This window comes from Culex pipiens, chromosome 1, assembly GCF_016801865.2.
Source record: "Culex pipiens pallens isolate TS chromosome 1, TS_CPP_V2, whole genome shotgun sequence".
Classification (NCBI taxonomy): Eukaryota; Metazoa; Arthropoda; class Insecta; order Diptera; family Culicidae; genus Culex; species Culex pipiens.
Genome location: NC_068937.1, coordinates 105,105,918 through 105,129,698, shown reverse-complemented (window position 1 = coordinate 105,129,698; position 23,781 = coordinate 105,105,918). Strand labels below are relative to the sequence as shown.

General features: G+C 23.2%; 2 protein-coding genes and 1 long non-coding RNA gene across 6 annotated transcripts in view; 1 reads left to right on the top strand and 2 right to left on the bottom strand.

The window, feature by feature from the left end:
• Positions 1-23,781, top strand: part of LOC120422010 (5-hydroxytryptamine receptor 1-like) — a 204,720-nt gene that overhangs the window by 101,406 nt on the left and 79,533 nt on the right. The window lies entirely within an intron of this gene.
• On the bottom strand, positions 1,168-7,835 carry LOC120422016 (uncharacterized). Its single transcript, XR_005606066.2, has 3 exons — positions 7,538-7,835; positions 7,268-7,370; positions 1,168-1,465 (listed from the first exon to the last, which is right to left on the bottom strand). It is a non-coding gene; the product is annotated as an uncharacterized LOC120422016 (long non-coding RNA).
• LOC120422014 (uncharacterized) lies at positions 11,162-16,977 on the bottom strand. Its single transcript, XM_039585339.2, has 3 exons — positions 16,673-16,977; positions 16,249-16,340; positions 11,162-11,459 (listed from the first exon to the last, which is right to left on the bottom strand). The coding sequence occupies exons 1-3, from the start codon at positions 16,936-16,938 to the stop codon at positions 11,428-11,430; spliced, it is 390 nt and encodes a 129-aa protein (XP_039441273.1). The 5' UTR covers positions 16,939-16,977; the 3' UTR covers positions 11,162-11,427.

The following is a 23,781-nucleotide window of genomic DNA, read 5'->3' as shown; positions in this document are numbered from 1 at the left end:
AGGATCCTTCTTATGCAAAAATTGCTGAACTTTCAGAAAAAAAAATACTTTTAAAAGCACAGGATTGAGTTTTATGGGTTGAACTTCGAAAAACTGTTAAAAAAATGGTCAAAATCATCCCTTTTTCATCAGACTTTTTCGTAAAATTCCGATAACCTGTAAAGAATACATTAATACCCTTATTTATACATCATTTTGTTTTGCCTGCTCTACAACTTGTAGTATACTCTGTAAAAAAAGTAGCCCTGCGAAGTTACAAAAAACACGTAATTTTGAATTGAAAATAACTCTCTGAATTATTGCAGATTCAAAAAATAGAAAAAATAGGGTACGTTGTTTTTACTTTTTTATTTAATTTAATTTATCAAAATTATTTGAACCATGAATATGAATAACAGCCAATACACGGTTTGTTGTTAATATTCGGATAAAAACATGGTTGTGCCAGCAAATTTTCTTAATATTAAAAAACGCAACAATAATCCATCAGACCAGAGCAAAAGCTTACGATACATGCCACGTTCCCTCCTAACTAGATCATCATTTTAATTAACCAACCGAGGCGGTGAACAATTGGCCATCAATTCCCGCAATGCAATTACGGTTGCGTTGGCCGGACCGGCACCTGAGATGTTAAACCGGTTGCCACCAATTACTGGGCGGCTGGGATATCTCTGTAGCGGGGTGCGGTACCATAAACATGACCTCTTTATGGTCGAAGCACCGCGAATATCCGACAATATCCGAGCTCGCACTCCCGCATAAAGATTTACTATAAACCTACAGTAGATTTTATGGTTATCACACGATAAATTCTATGGTTATTTTTACCATGATTCTACAGTAGCCTTTATGTTTTTTCACCATAGAATATATCTTATTTTGGAAATTTACTATAAAAAAGGGGTATTGTTAGGCACAGTCACCATAAAAATTTCGACTTTTCCCCATACAAAAAAAAACCAAATACTATACATTCTACCGTATTTTCATTGATGACTTTTCCGTCCAAAAAATTACCCTGACCATAGAAAACATCATACATTTATAATTAAAACAGTAACCGTTACAGTGGATTACACAGTCAATTTACAGTTCTTCATAATTTTTTCCATACTAAATGGTACTGTAAAAACCGTAATCGGACAATGAAATAAATAATAACTACAGTATGGTTCATTGTATTTTCATTGTATTTATTTTTTTCTCTCCACTAAATTGTACTGTAAAACATATATTTATACATTGAAATTAATGGTCAATACGGTAAGTTTTATTGTATTTTTATATTTTTTTTCGTTGATTTAAAAAAAATAGTCCTTTTTTCCGCGTCGTTTTCTTTTAATATTCTGCTTCAATCCGAACTTTCTGACGTTGTTCGAAATGCCGGTGCCGGAACTACTGCTTCGTACTTGGGATGAACTCTCGCGTATTTATGAAGCACAATCTTCAGTGGAATAGGCCCCTGTAAAAGAAAAACACACTAAATTAAACATAGGGAATATTTTCATGTGTTTGTTTCGGTACAAATGCTATTAAATTAGCTGTTATAAAATTCTAAAATTCTAAAATTCTAAAATTCTAAAATTCTAAAATTCTAAAAATTCTAAAATTCTAAAATTCTAAAATTCTAAAATTCTAAAATTCTAAAATTCTAAAATTCTAAAATTCTAAAATTCTAAAATTCTAAAATTCTAAAATTCTAAAATTCTAAAATTCTAAAATTCTAAAATTCTAAAATTCTAAAATTCTAAAATTCTAAAATTCTAAAATTCTAAAATTCTAAAATTCTAAAATTCTAAAATTCTAAAATTCTAAAATTCTAAAATTCTGAAATTCTAAAATTCTAAAATTCTAAAATTCTAAAATTCTAAAATTCTAAAATTCTAAAATTCTAAAATTCTAAAATTCTAAAATTCTAAAATTCTAAAATTCTAAAATTCTAAAATTCTAAAATTCTAAAATTCTAAAATTCTAAAATTCTAAAATTCTAAAATTCTAAAATTCTAAAATTCTAAAATTCTAAAATTCTAAAATTCTAAAATTCTAAAATTCTAAAATTCTAAAATTCTAAAATTCTAAAATTCTAAAATTCTAAAATTCTAAAATTCTAAAATTCTAAAATTCTAAAATTCTAAAATTCTAAAATTCTAAAATTCTAAAATTCTAAAATTCTAAAATTCTAAAATTCTAAAATTCTAAAATTCTAAAATTCTAAAATTCTAAAATTCTAAAATTCTAAAATTCTAAAATTCTAAAATTCTAAAATTCTAAAATTCTAAAATTCTAAAATTCTAAAATTCTAAAATTCTAAAATTCTAAAATTCTAAAATTCTAAAATTCTAAAATTCTAAAATTCTAAAATTCTAAAATTCTAAAATTCTAAAATTCTAAAATTCTAAAATTCTAAAATTCTAAAATTCTAAAATTCTAAAATTCTAAAATTCTAAAATTCTAAAATTCTAAAATTCTAAAATTCTAAAATTCTAAAATTCTAAAATTCTAAAATTCTAAAATTCTAAAATTCTAAAATTCTAAAATTCTAAAATTCTAAAATTCTAAAATTCTAAAATTCTAAAATTCTAAAATTCTAAAATTCTAAAATTCTAAAATTCTAAAATTCTAAAATTCTAAAATTCTAAAATTCTAAAATTCTAAAATTCTAAAATTCTAAAATTCTAAAATTCTAAAATTCTAAAATTCTAAAATTCTAAAATTCTAAAATTCTAAAATTCTAAAATTCTAAAATTCTAAAATTCTAAAATTCTAAAATTCTAAAATTCTAAAATTCTAAAATTCTAAAATTCTAAAATTCAAAAATTCAAAAATTCAAAAAATCTGAAATTCAAAAATTCAAAAATTCTAAAATTCAAAAATTCTTCTAATTTTCTAATTTCCTGATTTTCAAATTTCCAAATTTCCATATTTTCTAATTCCTAATTTCCTGAATTCCTGAATTCCTAATTTCCTGATTTTCCTGAATTCCTAATTTCCTGATTTCCTAGTTTACTAATTTCCTAATTTCCTTATTTCCTAATTTTCAAATTTTGTTATTTCTTAATTTCTAAATTTCTTAATTTCCTTATTTCCTAATTTTCTTATTTTGTAATTTCTGAAATTGTTAAATTTTTAAATTTCTTAATTTCCTAATTTCCTAATTTCCGAATATCCGAATATCCGAATTTCTTAATTTCCTAATTTTCAAATTTTGTAATTTCTTAATTTTAAATTTCTTAATTGTTAAATTTTTTAATTTCTTAATTTCTTAATTTCCAAATTTACAAATTTCCAAATTTCATTATTCCCTAATTTTCTAATTTCCTGTTTTCTAATTTTCTAATGTCCTAATTTCCGAATTTCCGAATTTCCTAATTTTCTTAGTTTCCTAATTTCCTAATTTCTTAATTTCCTAATTTCCTTATTTCCTAATTCCCTAATTTCCTAATTTCCGAATTTCAGAATTTCCTAATTTTCTAATTTTGTAATTGCTTAATTTCCTAATTTCCTATTTCCCTAATTTTCTATTTCCCTAATTTCCGAATTTCCGAATTTCCTAATTTCCTAATTTTCCAATTTTGTAATTGCTTAATTGTTAAATTTTTAAATTTCCTAATTTCCTAATTCCCTAATTTCCTAATTTCCTGATTTCCTAATTTCCTTATTTCCTAATTTCCTACTTTTCTAATTTTGTAATTTCTTAATTGTTAAATTTTTAAATTTCTTAATTTCCTAATTTCCGAATTTCCGAATATCCGAATTTATTAATTTCCTAATTTTCAAATTTTGTAATTTCTTAATTTTAAATTTCTTTATTGTTAAATTTTTTTATTTATTGATTTCCTAATTTCCAAATTTCCTAATTCCCTTATTTTCTAATTTCCTTATGTCCTAATTTCCAAATTTCCTAATTTCCTAATTTCCTAATTTCCGAATTTCCGAATTTCCGAATTTCCGAATTTCCTAATTTCCTTATTCCCTAATTTCCTAATTTCCTTATACCCTAATATCCTTATTTCCTAATTTCCTAATTTCCTAATTTCCTAATTTCCTAATTTCCTAATTTCCTAATTTCCTAATTTCCTAATTTCGTAATTTCCGAATTTCCGAATTTCCGAATTTCCTAATTTCCTAATTTCCTAATTTCCTAATTTCCTAATTTCCTAATTTCCTAATTTCCTAATTTCCTAATTTCCTAATTTCCTAATTTCCTAATTTCCTAATTTCCTAATTTCCTAATTTCCTTATTTCCTAATTTCCTAATTTCCTAATTTCCTAATTTCCTAATTTCCTAATTTCCTAATTTCCTAATTTCCTAATTTCCTAATTTCCTAATTTCCTAATTTCCTAATTTCCTAATTTCCTAATTTCCTAATTTCCTAATTTCCTAATTTCCTAATTTCCTAATTTCCTAATTTCCTAATTTCCTTATTTCGTAATTTCGTAATTTCCGAATTTCCTGATTTCCTTTTTTCCTGATTTCCTAATTTCCTAATTTCCTAATTTCCTAACTTCCTAATTTCCTAATTTCCTAATTCCCTAATTTCCTAATATCCGAATTTCCGAATTTCCGAATTTCCTAATTTCCTTATTTCGTTATTTCGTTATTTCGTAATTTCCGAATTTCCTGATTTCCTATTTTCCTAATTTCCGAATTTCCTAATTTCCTTATTTCCTAATTTCCTAATTTCCTAATTGCCTAATTTCCTAATTTCCTAATTTCCTAATTTCCTAATTTCCTAATTTCCTAATTTCCTAATTTCCTAATTTCCTAATTTCCTAATTGCCTAATTTCCTAATTTCCTAATTTCCTAATTTCCTAATTTCCTAATTTCCTAATTTCCTAATTTCCTAATTTCCTTATTTCCTTATTTCCTTATTTCCTAATTTCCTAATTTCCTAATTTCCTAATTTCCTAATTTCCTAATTTCCTAATTTCCTAATTTCCTAATTTCCTAATTTCCTAATTTCCTAATTTCCTAATTTCCTTATTTCGTAATTTCCGAATTTCCGAATTTCCTGATTTCCTATTTTCCTAATTTCCTAATTTCCTAATTTCCTAATTTCCTAACTTCCTAATTTCCTAATTTCCTAATTGCCTAATTCCCTAATTTCCTAATTTCCGAATTTCCGAATTTCCTAATTTCCTTATTTCGTAATTTCGTAATTTCCGAATTTCCTGATTTCCTATTTTCCTAATTTCCGAATTTCCTAATTTCCTAATTTCCTAACTTCCTAATTTCCTAATTGCCTAATGCCCTAATTTCCTAATTTCCGAATTTCCGAATTTCCGAATTTTCGAATTTTCTTATTTCCTAATTTCCTTATTTCCTAATTCCCTAATTTCCTAATTTCCGAATTTCAGAATTTCCTAATTTTCTAATTTTGTAATTGCTTAATTTCCTAATTTCCTATTTCCCTAATTTTCGAATTTCCGAATTTCCTAATTTATTAATTTTCTAATTTTGTAATTGCTTAATTGTTAAATTTTTAAATTTCCTAATTTCCTAATTCCCTAATTTCCTGATTTCCTAATTTCCTTATTTCCTAATTTCCTAATTTTCTAATTTTGTAATTTCTTAATTGTTAAATTTTTAAATTTCCTAATTTCCTAATTTCGTAATTTCCGAATTTCCTGATTTCCTAATTTCCTAATTTCCGAATTTCCGAATTTCCGAATTTCCTAATTTCTTAATTTCCTAATTTCCTAATTTCCTAATTTCCTAATTTCCTAATTTCCTAATTTCCTAATTTCCTAATTTCCTAATTTCCTAATTTCCTAATTTCCTAATTTCCTAATTTCCTAATTTCCTAATATCGTAATATCCTCTAATTGCCTAATTTCTTAATTTCCTAATTTTCAAATTTTCTTAATTTCTTAATTTCTTAATTTCTTAATTTCTTAATTTCTTAATTTCTTAATTTCTTAATTTCTTAATTTCTTAATTTCTTAATTTCTTAATTTCTTAATTTCTTAATTTCTTAATTTCTTAATTTCTTAATTTCTTAATTTCTTTATTTCTTTATTTCTTAATTTCTTAATTTCTTAATTTCTTAATTTCTTAATTTCTTAATTTCTTAATTTCTTAATTTCTTAATTTCTTAATTTCTTAATTTCTTAATTTCTTAATTTCTTAATTTCTTAATTTCTTAATTTCTTAATTTCTTAATTTCTTAATTTTTAAATTTTTAATTTCTTAATTTCTTAATTTCTTAATTTCTTAATTTCTTAATTTCTTTATTTCTTAATTTCTTAATTTCTTAATTTCTTAATTTCTTAATTTCTTTATTTCTTAATTTCTTAATTTCTTAATTTCTTAATTTCTTAATTTCATAATTTCTTAATTTCTTAATTTCTTAATTTCTTAATTTCTAAATTTCTTAATTTCTTAATTTCTTAATTTCTTAATTTCTTAATTTCTTAATTTCTTAATTTCTTAATTTCTTAATTTCTTAATTTCTTAATTTCTTAATTTCTTAATTTCTTAATTTCTTAATTTCTTAATTTCTTAATTTCTTAATTTCTTAATTTCTTAATTTCTTAATTTCTTAATTTCTTAATTTCTTAATTTCTTAATTTCTTAATTTCTTAATTTCTTAATTTCTTAATTTCTTAATTTCTTAATTTCTTAATTTCTTAATTTCTTAATTTCTTAATTTCTTAATTTCTTAATTTCTTAATTTCTTAATTTCTTAATTTCTTAATTTCTTAATTTCTTAATTTCTTAATTTCTTAATTTCTTAATTTCTTAATTTGTTAATTTGTTAATTTGTTAATTTGTTAATTTGTTAATTTGTTAATTTGTTAATTTGTTAATTTGTTAATTTGTTAATTTGTTAATTTGTTAATTTGTTAATTTGTTAATTTGTTAATTTGTTAATTTGTTAATTTGTTAATTTGTTAATTTCTTAATTTCTTAATTTCTTAATTTCTTAATTTCATAATTTCTTAATTTCTTGATTTCCTAATTTCTAAATTTCTAAAATTCAATAAAACTTTTTGCAAAAACTTAAAACAAATGAAATGCAACATTAATTATTACAGCATTACTCAAACGTTTGTGATTTTGAATTGCATTCAAATTTGTATATCCAAATTGTTTGATTTATTCAACAAAACAAAATGTAAACAAGCACCACGCGAAAAGCGTCCAAAATTACTGTCATTTTCAGTTACTTTTCAGCTGCGTACCGTTTAAGAAAAATCATTTCGTGGCCCTAATTTTGAAACTTTTTCTGAACTACTTACTAGCCTCAACTCACAACTCACCTAACAATGTTCGCCTCCAGACGAGACGAGCTCACCATCCGGAACAAACCCGGCCGAAAGTGTCCGCAGCAGGCGCCGGACCTCCTCTCACAATCAAGCGCTTCTGGTGGGTTTTGTCCCGTAACCGAACCCGGTGGAAGAAGTCCATGTAAAAGAGAGGAACACAATTTTTTTGTTTAGAACATGACCTACTACTTGCCTGAAAATGCCTGCTGCTGTTGCGGGTGGGATTCCGCCCTAGGCAAGTTCAACAAAACTCTAAATACTCACCCAAATATGCGGAAATTCCGCCATCCCGCCGTTCCGGTTCGGTCCACCGGGTGACATGTCCATCAGGACCATGTTAAACGAACGCCGGATGTTGTTCCTTCACGAGCACACGCGATTCGACTCGAGAATTTTCGATTTCAACTGCGCCACACAAACAGGATCGAACACGCGTGCGGTTGAAAACAAAAGACAGCTTGATCAACCATGGTGCGTTCGTTAGGGGAGTGTCGCCCAGTTTAGGTGTCATGGTGCGTTCGTTAGGGGAGCGTCGCCCAGTTTAGGTGTCATGGTGTGTTCGTTTTGTGATCTTTAATATTTTTTGCCGTTTCTATTAATGTTTAAATGTTTAAATGTTTAAATGTTTAAATGTTTAAATGTTTAAATGTTTAAATGTTTAAATGTTTAAATGTTTAAATGTTTAAATGTTTAAATGTTTAAATGTTTAAATGTTTAAATGTTTAAATGTTTAAATGTTTAAATGTTTAAATGTTTAAATGTTTAAATGTTTAAATGTTTAAATGTTTAAATGTTTAAATGTTTAAATGTTTAAATGTTTAAATGTTTAAATGTTTAAATGTTTAAATGTTTAAATGTTTAAATGTTTAAATGTTTAAATGTTTAAATGTTTAAATGTTTAAATGTTTAAATGTTTAAATGTTTAAATGTTTAAATGTTTAAATGTTTAAATGTTTAAATGTTTAAATGTTTAAATGTTTAAATGTTTAAATGTTTAAATGTTTAAATGTTTAAATGTTTAAATGTTTAAATGTTTAAATGTTTAAATGTTTAAATGTTTAAATGTTTAAATGTTTAAATGTTTAAATGTTTAAATGTTTAAATGTTTAAATGTTTAAATGTTTAAATGTTTAAATGTTTAAATGTTTAAATGTTTAAATGTTTAAAAGTTTAATTTTTTTAAATATTTTAATATTTTAATATTTTAATATTTTAATATTTTAATATTTTAATATTTTAATATTTTAATATTTTAATATTTTAATATTTTAATATTTTAATATTTTAATATTTTAATATTTTAATATTTTAATATTTTAATATTTTAATATTTTAATATTTTAATATTTTAATATTTTAATATTTTAATATTTTAATATTTTAATATTTTAATATTTTAATATTTTAATATTTTAATATTTTAATATTTTAATATTTTAATATTTTAATATTTTAATATTTTAATATTTTAATATTTTAATATTTTAATATTTTAATATTTTAATATTTTAATATTTTAATATTTTAATATTTTAATATTTTAATATTTTAATATTTTAATATTTTAATATTTTAATATTTTAATATTTTAATATTTTAATATTTTAATATTTTAATATTTTAATATTTTATTATTTTAATATTTTAATATTTTAATATTTTAATATTTTAATATTTTAATATTTTAATATTTTAATATTTTAATATTTTAATATTTTAATATTTTAATATTTTAATATTTTAATATTTTAATATTTTAATATTTTAATATTTTAATATTTTTAATATTTTAATATTTTAATATTTTAATATTTTAATATTTTAATATTTTAATATTTTAATATTTTAATATTTTAATATTTTAATATTTTAATATTTTAATATTTTAATATTTTAATATTTTAATATTTTAATATTTTAATATTTTAATATTTTAATATTTTAATATTTTAATATTTTAATATTTTAATATTTTAATATTTTAATATTTTAATATTTTAATATTTTAATATTTTAATATTTTAATATTTTAATATTTTAATATTTTAATATTTTAATATTTTAATATTTTAATATTTTAATATTTTAATATTTTAATATTTTAATATTTTAATATTTTAATATTTTAATATTTTAATATTTTAATATTTTAATATTTTAATATTTTAATATTTTAATATTTTAATATTTTAATATTTTAATATTTTAATATTTTAATATTTTAATATTTTAATATTTTAATATTTTAATATTTTAATATTTTAATATTTTAATATTTTAATATTTTAATATTTTAATATTTTAATATTTTAATATTTTAATATTTTAATATTTTAATATTTTAATATTTTAATATTTTAATATTTTAATATTTTAATATTTTAATATTTTAATATTTTAATATTTTAATATTTTAATATTTTAATATTTTAATATTTTAATATTTTAATATTTTAATATTTTAATATTTTAATATTTTAATATTTTAATATTTTAATATTTTAATATTTTAATATTTTAATATTTTAATATTTTAATATTTTAATATTTTAATATTTTAATATTTTAATATTTTAATATTTTAATATTTTAATATTTTAATATTTTAATATTTTAATATTTTAATATTTTAATATTTTAATATTTTAATATTTTAATATTTTAATATTTTAATATTTTAATATTTTAATATTTTAATATTTTAATATTTTAATATTTTAATATTTTAATATTTTAATATTTTAATATTTTAATATTTTAATATTTTAATATTTTAATATTTTAATATTTTAATATTTTAATATTTTAATATTTTAATATTTTAATATTTTAATATTTTAATATTTTAATATTTTAATATTTTAATATTTTAATATTTTAATATTTTAATATTTTAATATTTTAATATTTTAATATTTTAATATTTTAATATTTTAATATTTTAATATTTTAATATTTTAATATTTTAATATTTTAATATTTTAATATTTTAATATTTTAATATTTTAATATTTTAATATTTTAATATTTTAATATTTTAATATTTTAATATTTTAATATTTTAATATTTTAATATTTTAATATTTTTATATTTTCAATACTTTTTACATGATTCGCATTATTTAAAAAAATCGTTCAAAAAAAGTTCACACTATGCAACTATAACATTACAATGAAACTTATTGTAACAAAAAATTGAAAAAAATGCATCATGAGATTTCCAATAACAAAACCATAATATTTGCTGTATTCATGAAATGTACAGTAGTTTTATTGTTTCAATTTATAACATTTCCAATAACAAAACCATGAAATTTGCTGTAACCATGAAATCTACGATAACTTTATCGTCATTCCAATGAAGTTAAAAAAAATCAACCATAAACTTACCATAAATATTATAATATCTATTGTAACTTCATGGTTTTGACAATACAAATCATCATATAATTTTATTCGGGTATGCGGGCCGCATAAAGTTTTACTATAAACCAACAGTAGATTTTATGGTTATCACACGATAAATTCTATGGTTATTTTTACCATGATTCTACAGTAGCCTTTATGTTTTTTCACCATAGAATATATCTTATTTTGGGAAATTACTATAAAAAAGGGGTATTGTTAGGCACAGTCACCATAAAAATTTCGACTTTTCCCCATACAAAAAAAAACCAAAAACTATATATTCTACCGTATTTTCATTGATGCCTTTTCCGTCCAAAAAATTACCCTGACCATAGAAAACATCATACATTTATAATAAAAACAGTAACCATTACAATGGTTTGCACAGTTAATTCACAGTTCTTCATGGATTTTTCCATACTAAATAGTACGGTTTAAACTATATTCGTACATTGAAATAAATAATAACTACAGTATGATTTATTGTATTTTCATTGTATTTATTTTTTTCTCTCCACTAAATTGTACTGTAAAACATATATTTATACATTGAAATTAATGGTCAATATGGTAAGTTTTATTGTATTTTTATAGTTTTTTTCGTAGATTTTAAAAAAATTAGTACTTTTTTTCCGCGTCGTTTTCTTTTAATATTCTGCTTCAATCCGAACTTTCTGAAGTTGTTCGAAATGTTTGTAGCCGGTGCCGGAACTACTGCGTCGTACTTGGGATGAACTCTCGCGTATTTATGAAGCACAATCCTCAGTGGAATAGGCCCCTGTAAAAGAGAAACACACTAAATTAGACATAGGGAATATTTTCATATGTTTGTTTCGGTACAAATGCTATTAAATAAGCTGTTACAAAAATCCTAAAATTCTAAAATTCTAAAATTCTAGAATTCTAGATTAAATATTCAAAAGGTCCTATCTGCATAGGAAATCCATGAGGGATAGGTTGTTTTGAAAATTTAATCTAAAATTCTAAAATTCTAAAATTCTAAAATTCTAAAATTCTAAAATTCTAAAATTCTAAAATTCTAAAATTCTAAAATTCTAAAATTCTAAAATTCTAAAATTCTAAAATTCTAAAATTCTAAAATTCTAAAATTCTAAAATTCTAAAATTCTAAAATTCTAAAATTCTAAAATTCTAAAATTCTAAAATTCTAAAATTCTAAAATTCTAAAATTCTAAAATTCTAAAATTCTAAAATTCTAAAATTCTAAAATTCTATAAATTCTAAAATTCTAAAATTCTAAAATTCTAAAATTCTAAAATTCTAAAATTCTAAAATTCTAAAATTCTAAAATTCTAAAATTCTAAAATTCTAAAATTCTAAAATTCTAAAATTCTAAAATTCTAAAATTCTAAAATTCTAAAATTCTAAAATTCTAAAATTCTAAAATTCTAAAATTCTAAAATTCTAAAATTCTAAAATTCTAAAATTCTAAAATTCTAAAATTCTAAAATTCTAAAATTCTAAAATTCTAAAATTCTAAAATTCTAAAATTCTAAAATTCTAAAATTCTAAAATTCTAAAATTCTAAAATTCTAAAATTCTAAAATTCTAAAATTCTAAATTCTAAATTCTAAAATTCTAAAATTCTAAAATTCTAAAATTCTAAAATTCTAAAATTCTAAAATTCTAAAATTCTAAAATTCTAAAATTCTAAAATTCTAAAATTCTAAAATTCTAAAATTCTAAAATTCTTAAATTCTTAAATTCTAAAATTCTAAAATTCTAAAATTCTAAAATTCTAAAATTCTAAAATTCTAAAATTCTAAAATTCTAAAATTCTAAAATTCTAAAATTCTAAAATTCTAAAATTCTAAAATTCTAAAATTCTAAAATTCTAAAATTCTAAAATTCTAAAATTCTAAAATTCTAAAATTCTAAAATTCTAAAATTCTAAAATTCTAAAATTCTAAAATTCTAAAATTCTAAAATTCTAAAATTCTAAAATTCTAAAATTCTAAAATTCTAAAATTCTAAAATTCTAAAATTCTAAAATTCTAAAATTCTAAAATTCTAAAATTCTAAAATTCTAAAATTCTAAAATTCTAAAATTCTAAAATTCTAAAATTCTAAAATTCTAAAATTCTAAAATTCTAAAATTCTAAAATTCTAAAATTCTAAAATTCTAAAATTCTAAAATTCTAAAATTCTAAAATTCTAAAATTCTTAAATTCTAAAATTCTAAAATTCTAAAATTCTAAAATTCTAAAATTCTAAAATTCTAAAATTCTAAAATTCTAAAATTCTAAAATTCTAAAATTCTAAAATTCTAAAATTCTAAAATTCTAAAATTCTAAAATTCTAAAATTCTAAAATTCTAAAATTCTAAAATTCTAAAATTCTAAAATTCTAAAATTCTAAAATTCTAGAATTCTAAAATTACTAAATTCTTAATAACTAAATTTCCTAATTTCTTTATTTCATAATTTCTTAATAACCTAATTTCCTAATTTTCTAATTTTTTAATTTTCTGATTTTCTAATTTTCTAATTTTCTTATTTTCTTAGTTTCTAATTTTCTAATTTTCTAATCTTCTAATTTTCGAATTTTCTAATTTTCTAATTTTCTAATTTTCTAATTTTCTAATTTTCTAATTTTCTAATTTTCTAATTTTCTAATTTTCCAATTTTCCAATTTTCTAATTTCCTAATTTCCTAATTGCCTGAATTCCTAATTTCCTAAATCCCTAATTTCCTAATTTACTAATTTTCTGATTTCCTGATTTCCTATTTTCCTAATTTCCTTATTCCCTTATTTTCTAATTTTGTTATTTCTTAACTTCTAAATTTCTAAATTTCTTAATTTCCTAATTTCCGAATTTCCGAATATTCAAATTTCCTAATTTTGTAATTTCTTAATTTTTAAATTTTTTAATTTCTTGATTTCCCAATTTCCTTATTTCCTAATTTCATAATTTCCTAATTTCCTAATTTCCTAATTTCCTAATTTCAAAATTTCCAAATTTCCAAATTTCCAAATTTCCAAATTTCCAAATTTCCAAATTTCCTAATTCCCTAATTTTTTAATTCCTTAATTTTCTAATTTCCTATTTTCTAATTTCTTAATTTCCTAATTTCCGAATTTCCGAATTTCCGAATTTCCTATTTTCCGAATTTCCAAATTTCCGAATTTCCATATTTCCGAATTTCCGAATTTCCTAATATCCTAATTTCCTAATTTCCTAATTTCCTAATTTCCTAATTTCCTTATTTCCTAATTTCCTAATTGCCCAATTTCCTTATTATCTTTTTTCCTAATTTCCTTTTTTCTTTTTTTCCTAATTTCCTTTTTTCCTAATTTCCTTTTTTCCTAATTTCCTTTTTTCCTAATTTCCTTTTTTCCTAATTTCCTTTTTTCCTAATTTCCTTTTTTCCTAATTTCCTAATTGCCCAATTTCCTAATTTCCTAATTTCCTAATCTCCTAATTTCCTAATCTCCTAATTTCCTAATTTCCTAATTTCCTAATTTCCTAATTTCCTAATTGCCTAATTGCCTGATTTCCTTATTTCCTAATTTCTTGATTTCCTAATTTCCTAATTTCCTAATTGCCTGATTTCCTAATTTCCTAATTTCCTAATTTCCTAATTTCCTAATTTCCTAATTTCCTAATTTCCTAATTTCCTAATTTCCTTATTTCCTAATTTCCTAGTTGCCCAATTTCCTAATTTCCTAATTTCCTGATTTCCTACTTTCCTAATTGCCCAATTTCCTAATTTCCTTATTTCTTAATTTCATAATTTCCTAATTTCATAATTTCATAATTTCCTAATTTCATAATTTCCTAATTTCATAATTTCCTAATCTCCTAATTTCCTTATTTCCTAATTTCCTAATTTCCTAATCTCATAATTTCCTAATTTCCTAATTGCCTAATTGCCTAATTTCTTAATTTCCTAATTTCCTAATTGCCTAATTTCCTAATTTCCTAATTTCCTAATTTCCTAATTTCCTAATTTCCTAATTTCCTAATTTCCTAATCTCCTAATTTCCTAATTTCCTGATTTCCTGATTTCCTTATTGCCTAATTTTCTAATTTCCGAATTTCCGAATTTCCTAATTTCTTAATTTCCTAATTTCCTAATTTCCTAATTTCCTAATTTCCTAATTTCCTAATTTCCTAATTTCCTAATTTCCTAATTTCCTAATTTCCTTATTTCCTAATTTCCTAATTGCCCAATTTCCTAATTTCCTAATTTCCTTATTTCCTACTTTCCTAATTGCCCAATTTCCTTATTTCTTAATTTCATAATTTCCTAATTTCATAATTTCCTAATCTCCTAATTTCCTAATTTCCTAATTTCCTAATTTCATAATTTCATAATTTCCTAATTTCATAATTTCCTAATCTCCTAATTTCCTAATTTCCTAATCTCCTAATTTCCTAATTTCCTAATCTCATAATTTCCAAATTTCCTAATTGCCTAATTGCCTATTTTCCTAATTTCTTTATTTCCTAATTTCTTAATTTCCTAATTGCCTAATTTCCTAATTTCCTAATCTCCTAATTTCCTAATTTCCTGATTTCCTAATTTCCTTATTGCCTAATTTCTTAATTTCCGAATTTCCTAATTTCTTAATTTCCTAATTTCCTAATTTCCTAATTGCCTAATTTCCTAATTTCCTATTATCCTAATTTCCTAATTTCCTAATTTCCTAATTTCCTAATTTCCTAATTTCATAATTTCCTAATTTCATAATTTCCTTATTTCCTAATCTCCTAATTTCCTAATTTCCTAAACTCCTAATTTCCTAATTTCCTAATTTCTTTATTTCCTAATTTCCTAATAGCCTAATTGCCTAATTTCCTAATTTCTTTATTTCCTAATTTCTTAATTTCCTGATTTCCTAATTTCCTAATTGCCTAATTTCCTAATTTCCTAATTTCCTAATTTCCTAATTTCCTAATTTCCTAATTTCCTAATCTCCTAATTTCCTGATTTCCTTATTGCCTAATTTCCTAATTTCCTTATTTCCTTATTTCCTTATTTCCTAATTTCCTAATTTCCTAATTTCCTAATTTCCTTATTGCCCAATTTCCTAATTGCCCAATTTCCTAATTTCCTAATTTCCTAATTTCCTAATTTCCTAATTTCCTAATTTCCTAATTTCCTTATCTCCTAATTTCCTAATTTCCTTATTTCTCAATTTCCTAATTTCCTAACTTCCTAATTTCATATTTAATTTCATAATTTCCTAATTTCCTAATTTCCTAATTTCCTAATTTCCTAATTTCCGAATTTCCTAATATCCTAATTGCCTAATTTCCTTCCAAGATTCAGCATTTTGAGATTCGGTCTGATGAGCAGCTTTATATGTTTTCATTAAATACAAAATTATATGAACATTTGTAATAATCAGTGGCATTCAAATTGGCATTCTATTATTCAATTTATTCATCAAAACAAATTTAACTCAGGCACCGTGCCAATAAACGTCAAACGCTACTTTCTGTTATTTTTCAGTTGCGTACCACTCAACAAAATTCTTTTCGTGACCTTTTCCTTGACCGTTGTTTGGACGTTCACCGTTGAGCATCAACACACAACTTACCTAACGATTTTCGCCTCCAGACGAAACGACCATCTTGAACAAATCCGGCCGGAAGTGTCCGCAGCAGGCACCGGGCCTGGTAGAAGAAGTCCCTGTAAAAAAGAGGAACACACACAGTTTGTTAAGATCATTGCTCTCGCAAGCTTGACCTTGACCATTCTCTTTTGAACATAACCAAACTTGTCCGCACCCTCAGCAAACGTCAAATCAAAACAAATTGCTGCCGGATCTTTCTCCGGATCTCTCCCGTAAAAGATCCGGCAACAATTTTGTATGGCTTGAAGTTTGCGGAGGGTACCAAAAAAAGGTAAACAAATTACTTTGTGCATCAGCCAGTAGCTTGGGAAATTTGTCTGAAAATGCCTGCTGCTGTTGCGGGTGCGATTCCGCCCTCTCCAAGTTCAACAAAACTCCTTATACTCACCCAAATATGAAAAAGTTACGCCATCCCAGAGCCGTTCCGGTTCGGTCACCCGGCAAATTTGTCCAAGACCGTGTTGGACAAACGCCGGATGTTGCCTTTTTCACGAGCACACGCGATTTCACTAACACTTTTTCGATTAAACTGCGGCCAAACCTCGGGCCAAACACAATCCACACAAACAGGATCGAACACGCGAAAGATTGAAAGCAAATGACAGCTCGCCATGGTACGTTCGTTGGGGGAGCGTCGCCCAGTTTAGGTGTCATGGTGTGTTCGTTAGGGGAGCGTCACCCAATTTAGGTGTCATGGTGTGCTCGTTTTGTGATCTTTAATATTTTTTGCCGTTTCAATTATTGAATAAAAATGTTTAAATGTTTAAATGTTTAAATGTTTAAATGTTTAAATGTTTAAATGTTTAAATGTTTAAATGTTTAAATGTTTAAATGTTTAAATGTTTAAATGTTTAAATGTTTAAATGTTTAAATGTTTAAATGTTTAAATGTTTAAATGTTTAAATGTTTAAGTGTTTAAATGTTTAAATGTTTAAATGTTTAAATGTTTAAATGTTTAAATGTTTAAATGTTTAAATGTTTAAATGTTTAAATGTTTAAATGTTTAAATGTTTAAATGTTTAAATGTTTAAATGTTTAAATGTTTAAATGTTTAAATGTTTAAATGTTTAAATGTTTAAGTGTTTAAATGTTTAAATGTTTAAATGTTTAAATGTTTAAATGTTTAAATGTTTAAATGTTTAAATGTTTAAATGTTTAAATGTTTAAATGTTTAAATGTTTAAATGTTTAAATGTTTAAATGTTTAAATGTTTAAATGTTTAAATGTTTAAATGTTTAAATTTTTAAATGTTTAAATGTTTAAATGTTTAAATGTTTAAATGTTTAAATGTTTAAATGTTTAAATGTTTAAATGTTTAAATGTTTAAATGTTTAAATGTTTAAATGTTTAAATGTTTAAATGTTTAAATGTTTAAATGTTTAAATGTTTAAATGTTTAAATGTAATATTTAAATATTTTAATATTTTAATATTTTAATATTTTAATATTTTAATATTTTAATATTTTAATATTTTAATATTTTAATATTTTAATATTTTAATATTTTAATATTTTAATATTTTAATATTTTAATATTTTAATATTTTAATATTTTAATATTTTAATATTTTAATATTTTAATATATTATTATTTTAATATTTTAATATTTTAATATTTTAATATTTTAATATTTTAATATTTTAATATTTTAATATTTTAATATTTTAATATTTTAATATTTTAATATTTTAATATTTTAATATTTTAATATTTTAATATTTTAATATTTTAATATTTTAATATTTTAATATTTTAATATTTTAATATTTTAATATTTTAATATTTAAATATTTTAATATTTTAATATTTTAATATTTTAATATTTAAATATTTTAATATTTTAATATTTTAATATTTTAATATTTTAATATTTTAATATTTTAATATTTTAATATTTTAATATTTTAATATTTTAATATTTTAATATTTTAATATTTTAATATTTTAATATTTTAATATTTTAATATTTTAATATTTTAATATTTTAATATTTTAATATTTTAATATTTTAATATTTTAATATTTTAATATTTTAATATTTTAATATTTTAATATTTTAATATTTTAATATTTTAATATTTTAATATTTTATTATTTTAATATTTTAATATTTTAATATTTTAATATTTTAATATTTTAATATTTTAATATTTTAATATTTTAATATTTTAATATTTTAATATTTTAATATTTTAATATTTTAATATTTTAATATTTTAATATTTTAATATTTTAATATTTTAATATTTTAATATTTTAATATTTTAATATTTTAATATTTTAATATTTTAATATTTTAATATTTTAATATTTTAATATTTTAATATTTTAATATTTTAATATTTTAATATTTTAATATTTTAATATTTGAATATTTGAATATTTTAATATTTGAATATTTTAATATTTTAATATTTTAATATTTTAATATTTTAATATTTTAATATTTTAATATTTTAATATTTTAATATTTTAATATTTTAATATTTTAATATTTTAATATTTTAATATTTTAATATTTTAATATTTTAATATTTTAATATTTTAATATTTTAATATTTTAATATTTTAATATTTTAATATTTTAATATTTTAATATTTTAATATTTTAATATTTTAATATTTTAATATTTTAATATTTTAATATTTTAATATTTTAATATTTTAATATTTTAATATTTTAATATTTTAATATTTTAATATTTTAGTAAATTAATATTTTAATATTTTGATATTTTAATATTTTAATATTTTTATATTTTCAATACTTTTATTACATGATTCGCATTATTTAAAAAAATCGTTCAAAAAAAGTTCACACTATGCAACTATAACATTACAATGAAACATACTGTAACAAAAAATTGGAAAAAAATGTGTTATGAGATTTCCAATAACAAAACCATAATATTTGCTGTATTCATGAAATGTACAGTAGTTTTATTGTTTCAATTTATAACATTTCCAATAACAAAACCATGAAATTTGCTGTAACCATGAAATCTACGATAACTTTATCGTCATTCCAATGAAGTTAAAAAAAATCAACCATAAACTTACCATAAATATTATAATATCTATTGTAACTTCATGGTTTTGCCAATACAAATCATCATATAATTTTATTCGGGTTTCATATAATATGACTGGTAATGTACAAGACCCCACAAACCGCCATCACCATCATCACCCATGTCGCACCAAAAGTTAGGAGCTTTTGGGGTAACATGGAGAAGTGGGGATTTGGGCACAAAACTCTCAAACTAGAAAAGAATAATGTACTTACGTTTAAATGAAATATTTTTTTTTGTTGAGTTTTGATTTTTTTTGTGTAATTCCTCATGATTTTGACCCACCTTGCAGTTTTGGGGTTCTAGGCAATTGTTTGTTGCGCCACATTTGCGTCGACCCGAGACACACACTCCACTCAGAGCTCGAGAGCCGTGTTGCTCTTCCTCTACGGGTATGAACCAGGCTGGGCTAATTTGTATTTTATGAACCGTGTCATGGGGTGCGATACAAGTTGTTGCTGCCTTGCCTTGCCTTGGTTTTGGCTTATTTGCAGTTGGTCTACTAGTATGGGACCGCTTTTGGAGAGAACCTTAATATAAGTTTCTTGACAGTTTTAGGCATTTGTCTTAGTTATCTACCTATTATAAACTTCTTTTCCTCTTAATTAAACACCACACTAAAATATAATAGATGCCAGTGCCTCTCCTTTAACAAAAAAAAATGTTCTAGATATGACCGGGGGTCATTCACAAATACCGTAATAAAATCCCATGAGAGTACTCTTCCTTCTGTCAGGTCATGAAAACGCTGGTTTCCACCGAGTTATTCTTAAAGTAAGATTCTTAAAATAAAATAAAGTTCTACATATTTTCGAACAGAGCAAAACTGCAACACCTGCTCCTGAAAATTTATTCACGATTTAAAAATGTAATTTTTGTATGAAAATATTTTTTCTAGAAACTTTGGCCGGATTAAGAAACTTTTTATTTTTATGATTTTAAAAAGTTAAATTGATTCAAAAATTGAGTATTTTAAACAAAAATATCATACAAAATTTAATAAAAAATATCGTTGGCAATTTCTATTCTATGTTTAGAATTTTGAACCTCAAATCTAATTTATTGAACAAACCGCGAATTTTTGCAAAAAAATAAAAAATATCACGAGCATTGCGGGCTTTTTAAGAATTTTATTTTTCAGTCTTATTTTGTCGTGGTGTAATTTTAAACAGTTCTATACGTTTTCGCAAAACGCACTTTGTGCATTAATGTCTTATATCCAGGGAAGATAATTTGCATCATTTGATCCTCCTTACAAATGTGGGCAGTCCGTACAGAAGCGCATAAAAAATCAAAATCTGTATCCTAATAGTAAATTTTCTGAATCATTTGGTGTCTAGGACAACATTGTTTGTTTTAGCCAATTTATGATTTGTTGAAAAAAATAAAGCTCTCTTAAAGTAGCATAGGGAAGTTTTGATAAATAGTAAAAAAAATGCTAGATGGTCTGCTGTCGGAAAAATTATAAAACCAATCCAGCAGAACATTGTTTCAGCAAAATCAATTCGGCGATGGAACCCCTTTCCGTGCTACTGGTCAGAAAAAAATACATATTTTAAGTGTCTCTGAGATCAATTTGTTTGCAATAGCGCAGTGTTTCTCAAAGTGGTTACTGGCCCCCGCCTTTAGAATATGAAAAGTAAGGCATTGGCAAAAATAGTTTAGAAATCAGTGCATTTGGGTTGTGTTCATATAGCTTAAAATTCCTTCCATCACATATTGGTAGTACTTCAGGCAAAGAAACAGAACAATAATATTTCAATGAGAAACTATGAATATAACATATTTTCTATTTCTGTTAACATAACTTATAATACCTAACATGAAACAAGAAGTTTTAGTCGGATTTAATCGCAGAAATAAAATCAAAAAGCACATATATCAGTATATTTTGCAATTTAAATCAAACAATCTCAGAACTATAATATATTCAGTGTTGTCACGTAAATAACACTACCATAATCAAACCAAAATCCATCAATCACCCCGGTATGGAAAGCCATTCTGTTTGGTTACAAATATGACACTATTACACCGACCGCAACTAATTTGCTCCATGGTTGACAATCACGCGTCCCAATTGCAGTGGGTTCAATTACCCAACAACAAAAGGTAACACATAAAATGTGATCATATTGGACAACGGGAAAAAATCCCCTCCCTACGGCATGGCGTTGAATCCCTCGACGCGATCCATGACGCGATTAGAAAGGCCCAGATTATGTAATCACCAGCCGTCATTATCGTTATGACCGCTCATAACCATCTGCTGGTGGGGTGGAGGTGTAGCATTAGTGTCATCGACGTCCAGCAGCATCCGCAGCTGCTGGACTGCAGCGGCGAAACCGGTGGTATTATGGACCGTGATGCGCCGATGTCATCACCAGGGACTTCGAGGATTTAGGGGATGTTGGGGACTGGTTTGATTTAACGAAATCAATAGGAAAATCTGACAGTTGCGCTCGCAACAGTTTGACGCCCATTTGCGTTATCATTTTGCACACTTTGTGTGCGAGCGTTGCTCTCCAAAGAGATCAAAATAATTCTAGAGATTTTCTTACCCCTACCGACTCTACTTTTGGTTAATCTTTTTAAGCTCCAGCTTGTTCCCTAACCGATGTCGGCGGATGGTCCATCGTGGTTCTAAATTTACTCAAAGCCAATCACATCGGGGCTCATTTTTGCAGCTTCACGTGGAGCCTCCACATTATGTCACGGTGCTCAATTTTACCAATTTGTGCTGTTGGTTGTTCGATCTAATTAGGTGATTAATGGCATCCATACTAATCAACTTTTAGTACACTACGGCCAATTATCTATTGATCATGGGACGTGAACGTGACACGGAATCGATAGTACTTTGCTGCGTCAAAAGTGACGAGGGAAATTTGATTATTTTTTATTAAAAATAGTTTCAATCATACCTTTAATTAATTGAATATTGCCTGAAAATAATTTTATAAAGGAAAAATCCCTTGTTTCGATAACAAAAATCAATCAGGCAATCAGCACGAATGCTAATCATTTCAGGTTTTCCCAATCGTAATTGAAATAGTTAAATTGAATGGAAACCACCGAACCGTCCCCAATGGACAAACAATTTGCATACATAAACTAATAACAAACTCAGTTCTGTTCTGTTCTGTGTTTATTTTTGGGGCGGGCTGCGTGTGAGCAAACACACAGAGTGTCACTGAAAATGTGCGGCGGCCCCCAAGCGCGTGAGTGACCGCAGCGACACGCGAATAAATTAAATTACATGTCAGCGGCACACCCACCAGGAGCAGGAGCTGGATGCTGCTGAGCGAAAGTTTTTAATGAATTTATCAAATTAATTAGGTCACTCACTGTCGTCGGTGGGATGCAGCGCCGCGCAGCTGAAACTTGTACCACGAAACCTCTAGAGCTGGTTTTTTTTGTTGTTATGACGAGTGCACATTTGGCATGTAATTTATGTGTTTTCAAATGTTACTAATGAGGTACAACATGTGTGTTATGATATTAATCCAAAAGAACAATTTAATTTGTTTGTTTATCAATCATCTATAAAACAGGAGTCATGCTTGATAGCAATATCCATTGAGTAATTGAAATGCATCCAAAGCAACCTCAAAAAAAAGTAACAGATTTCATTTAAAAATTCTAACTCCACATAAAATTCAACATAAAAAAATGTTTAGCTTGTAGGTTTACCGATTGAATCGGAAATTTAACCAGGTAACATTTTAGGGGATTTTGAATAGATTGCAAGTTTTATTGCAATAAAGGCTCTACTGCCCAATTTTTATTGAAGATTTTTATTTTTCTCCAGAAAATAAGGTCATTTTGAGTAGGGAAAATATACGTATACTATACTGCCGCTCTAACCTAGTCCGTCCCATATGTATTTTTGTCAAAAATGAGATAAACTTAACAAAAGTTTTAATTTTACATGTACTTTTAGCCTATTGAATAAAAAAGTAGTGTTTGTTCTAAAAAATCCAAAATAAATATGACTTTCGTGCTGTCCCATATGCAAAATAAAGGCAAGTCAGTTCCTCATATAGAAATGTCTCGCAAATCGTTTTAATGGATGCGAAATTATTTGAAATCAACAGAATATGTCTTTAAGAGTACGTATAACTTGAAAATATCATTAATTGTTCATTTCTGAAGAAATATTTGAAAATTTAAAAACAAAATACTCCAAACCTTTAGTTACTTTTTTTCTTTCGAAATGTACAACCACGGAAAGAAAAATTAAAATACATACCGTTATGGCTAATATCTAAACCATAAAATCAGTTATATTTCTTGAATGATTAAGCGTGATCCTGGTTCTGTGAAAGACTCGTTGGTGGAGCGTAGTTTTTTAAATTATTTTCAAGGGCTTAGCAGTTGAGATTTCTATTTGCCTCTGTAATATATTAACAATTTCTGATGCCG